The 4,554-nt window shown below is 53.1% G+C and overlaps 1 protein-coding gene across 1 annotated transcript; it reads left to right on the forward strand.

Moving 5' to 3' along the window:
• The first annotated feature begins 503 nt into the window (after window positions 1–503).
• LOC140223336 (uncharacterized) lies at window positions 504–2,263 on the forward strand. The gene has a single exon (XM_072295005.1). It carries the CDS (start codon window positions 1,337–1,339, stop codon window positions 1,715–1,717), a length of 381 nt encoding a protein of 126 aa, XP_072151106.1. The 5' UTR covers window positions 504–1,336; the 3' UTR covers window positions 1,718–2,263.
• The last annotated feature ends 2,291 nt before the right edge of the window (window positions 2,264–4,554 follow it).

Below are 4,554 nucleotides of genomic sequence, written 5' to 3' on the forward strand. Positions count from 1 at the left end.
TGAGAGGATAAGGGAGAAAGTGCATAAAGGCGGCACGCGGATGGAGGGAACTTGTAGTACCGGGTGGAGCCTCCACCCGGTATTAAAGGGGTCACGGGGATTCCTTAAGGACTATTCAATAGATTCGGTGCTAGTACCGGGTTAAAATGCAACCGGTACTAACATCGTGGATGAAAATTACATTCTCTAGTAGTGGTAGCCCCTTCTAAGCATGCTTTGAATTATGCTATCAAATTTGTTATGCAAAAGTCAAGTGGGCGTAAGTGATATGCTTATAAAATTTGGAGAGCAAGGAGCTAGGGGGGCGTATGCGTATGCCACTGGATTGCTTAATTTGCACGGTATACCTAGGCACCAGCTACCTGCAGGTGTACCGGCCCGTATGAAATACTAGAAGTAGAAGAAGCAGCGTGCGTAAAGGAAACTACAACCTGGTATTTATTTATATAATTGCATGGTTGTCTACTAGCTAGGCTACTAGAGGAGCTGCTTGGTGTAGTCATAGGCTCATAGGTAGTACTAGCAGCAGCCTAGGTAGCTAGGCACTGTTTGGTGTTGGCGCTCCATCCATGCATCATCATCATCATCCATGTAGCCTTCCTTAGCTGAAAGCGCCAACACGCTTCACTCGATCATTTCCCTTCCTGTCTGCAGTTTCATTCCTTGTCCCTCTCTCCAATCTCCATGGAAACGTCGGCCCGGGAAGGAAGGGATCAACCCAACCAACATAAGGCCCGATACGGCCCAGGGAAGGGATCATCCATCGAAAGGGCCGATTCGGGCCGGGATAGCCCAGCCCAGCTCGACTCAGCTGTGGGGACTGGGCCACCGACCATCCGTGCAGCTGAACCTGATCGTGACCCTACTACCTCCCAGTCCCACCCAGCTACCCCGGGGAAGCTACTGTGGACAGCTGCATTAATGAAGGTCGCCCATCAGAAATTAAAGATCCCGGTACGGGCTTCTGCCGCCCCTGCCAGAGGAACAACGAAACCTTCCAGTGATGGATGATGTGCCCTGGTAGTGCTAAAGGCGGATAAAATCAGGTGGCGTGCCCACACCCGCGATCCTCCTCTCCGACTCGGACAAGCAAGGCACGCTGAGCCGGCGACGCGTCGAAAGGTGAAGGCAGTCGGCACCCCTACCCTACACAAACTACGCTGGGGGATGAGGGAGACGGGAACCCGGGGCGACGCTTTTGGCAGAAGCAACGCCCGCCCAAAGCAAAAGCACCAACCTTTGCCGCTACTCCTACTCGAGTTCCCAAGCCAGGAACAAGCAAGCAAACCGCCCTTCCTTGCACATCCCCGTCGATCGCTGGCTGCAACCTAGATATATGTATATAGCCTCCCGCCGGCCGCGGATGGGCAGCGGCGGCGGCGTGGTTCCGACGTCCTGGCGCGCGCTGGCCGCGGCGGCTCTCGCGCTGTGGCTGTTGCCCGTGCTCCTGGCGCTGGCGCTCCTCTGGCTGCCGCTGCTCTGCTGCGCCGTCGCCGCCGTCCGCTTCCGCAGGGTCAGGAAGCAGCTGAGGACGACCTCGCGTGGCTGCGGCGGGCGAGGGGGAGTCGTACCGTGGCGGGAGGAGATCATCGCGGCCGACGACGACGCCGGCGACCGGACGCGGCTGCTGCACCGGTACCTCCGCGACCAGATGGAGCTCGTCGTCGCCGGGGCCGACGCGGAGGAGCTCGTCGACGAGCTGCTTGTTGATCAGTAACTAGTGCCAGATATTAGAGAAACTTTTGCTCTTTTTTTTTTTCCATTTCGGTTTGCGATTTGTAGCTTGTAGGATGTCACGTAGCTTCATAGGAGCTGCCAGATGCTGACCAGAGAATTTGCTGGTGCCTGGTGGAGCGTCAGGAGCAGCTTCTAACTTCTTCATTCTCAGACCTTGTTTCTTCTTTCCGCCCAACTGCCCAAGATTACAGGTCGGGGAACAAAGATGAGTTGTTGACTTGCAGGCATGGATCTTGGATCGGAACAGTATTGCTCTGGCTTCCTGTATCTTACGTTATCCATGTTGGTCGTTGGATCCGAAACCACATGGAGTCTGCGAGAGCCTGCATGCAGAGACCATGGCGCAGGGTGAACATCTTCAATCTACCGCAGGTTGGCTGCGATTGCGAATGTGATGGGCACACCGCACACGCCGACTGTTCAGTGGAGCGTTTGATCGGTTCAGACTTGAGATTTGTACAAGGCCACGCATTCTATAAGTTCAAGTCTGACAGAAAAAAAAACTCAGGGGTGTTTGGCAGTGTCACATCAGATGTTCGGATGCTAATCAGGAGGACTAAACATGAACTAATTATAAAACTAATTGCAGAACCCTGTGCTAATTCGCGAGATGAATCTATTAAAGCTAATTAATCCATCATTAGTAAATGGTTACTGCAGCACCATCTTGTCAAATCATGGACTAATTAGGCTTAATAGATTCGTCTCGCGAATTAGACTCCTTAGGTGCAATTAATTTTGTAATTAGACTATGTTTAATACTCCTAATTAGTATCAAAACATCTGATGTGATAGGTGCTGAAGTTTAGCGGGGTGTATCCAAACGGGCCCTCGGCGGTAGTACTCCACGGTGAATCAAAGTAGCAAGCACAACCATACAGGCCTGAAAATCACGCAACATACATCATCAAATCGTACGTGGGCCAGCAAGGCCGGCCGTGCAATATTGCAGCAGCTAGCAAGCCAGCAACCCTCTCTGGTCGGTGGTGGTCGACTGGTCGTCGTCAGCCGGACCACCGACCACCCGCTTGCCGCGGTATCGGACCAGAAGAATGCGCCGCCACTACACACGCACGATCGCCGCGCCGAAACCCTACCCTACGTAGCCAGCACCCTCAATGGTTGTAGATATACGGAGTATACCAACCTCGGTTTTCAAATATATACTTAGACAATTTTGATCACTTTATTTGTTTCCAAATACATAGCACTTCACGTTTTCCGAAACGTAGCTCACTCAATGCTACAAGAATGTTATAGAATCAATGCTACAAGAATGTTATAGAGACGTTGGGAGATAACTTTATAAAGGGATTTTGATTATTTCTTACATACAAAGTGACTACTTTGTAATCGTGCGTTGGTTAAAGTTGTCAAGTATTCGGAAACGAAGGTCAGCAGTACTAGTAAACTATCTGCGGCAAGCCACCTCAGCTAATCGACACAGTAAAAGCATGCCTTCTCGGGGCTGTTTGGATACTTAGGTGCTAAACTTTAGCAGTGTCACACCGGATATTCGGATGCTAATTAGAAGAACTAAACATGAGCTAATTATAAAACTAATTTCTCGAGAGTCGCTGGCCGTAGCGACGATTTTTAATTTCTCTCTCTCTCCTCCCATGCTGCAGCTCGTAAACAAGAGGTTCGGATCAACTTCTGTACTCTCACCTGGTTTTCAACTGTACTACACTTAACTTTTCAGCTTTGCACGGTTCCTCTTTGCTGTAACTATACGTGGCCAAATGGGCCGCCCAGCCCGGCCTGGCCCAGCATGTATCAGCCCGGCTACAGTGTCGTGTCGGGCTAGGCTGTTTGTCGTGCCAGCTTAGAGGCCCAGACCCGACTCTTTAAACCTTATACGGGCTGAGCCGGCACGATAGCCCAACAACCTAGGTGGACCGGGTCGCCCATCGGCCCGTGAAAGAAAAACCATCCAATAGATTCCCAAAATAACAATGCATGCCATTATGCCAAGATCACAATGAAATAGCCAATAGGGAATGCACAGGCAACATCAAATTTTATTTGAGCTGTTCGGTGTATCAGTCTCCATCTCCGAGACTCCGATGACCTCCCTCCTCATCGCCTCCTAGGCGCCTCGGCGGCTTAGGCTCCTCAATGGCGCGCGCCGCACCCGCGCGAGCACGATGGCATCGTGCTCGGCCAACGACCTACAAGACAAGATGCGGAGGGGATTAGGTCAAGATGTGAGAATGGGATTAGGTGAGAAGGGGAAGAAGAAGAACGTACTTGCGCTGCCGGAGCATCCGAGCACGTTGAGATCTAGATCGAGGAGGGGAAGGAGGCACCGAGGCAAGAGGCGGAGGTGGACCAGCAAGATCTAGATCGAGAAGGGGAAGGAGGCGGACAGGCGAGGGGAGGGGTGGGAGCCGATGACCGGGAGTGGTGCCGGTGACCGGTGATGAGGGAGAGGGAGGGAGCCAGGGAGGGGAAGGATCGAAGGAGGTAGACAGGCGCGGAAGCGGAGTGGAGCCGCCGAGGCGAGTGGCGATTGCGGCGGACTGGCGGAGAGGGAGGGGGAGGGGATTAGGGATTGTGCCGATGCGGATGCTGGGGAGGGGGGGCTTATACTAGGGAACATGGGCCGTGGTCGTGCCGCATGTCCACGGGCCGCTCAACGTGCCGCAGCTGAGGCCCAGGTCCGACCTGCTACGTCGGGCCGTGCCGGCACACCGGCACTTGTAACGGCGGGCAAGGCCGTGCTGGTGTTGGGCCAAAACAAGCTGGGTCTCGTACCACCTGTCGTTGTCAAGATTAGCGGGTCAAGACTTAGACTAGTAAATTTCTTTTATGCGC

Source organism: Setaria viridis, chromosome 7 (genome assembly GCF_005286985.2).
Source record: "Setaria viridis chromosome 7, Setaria_viridis_v4.0, whole genome shotgun sequence".
Taxonomy (NCBI): Eukaryota; Viridiplantae; Streptophyta; class Magnoliopsida; order Poales; family Poaceae; genus Setaria; species Setaria viridis.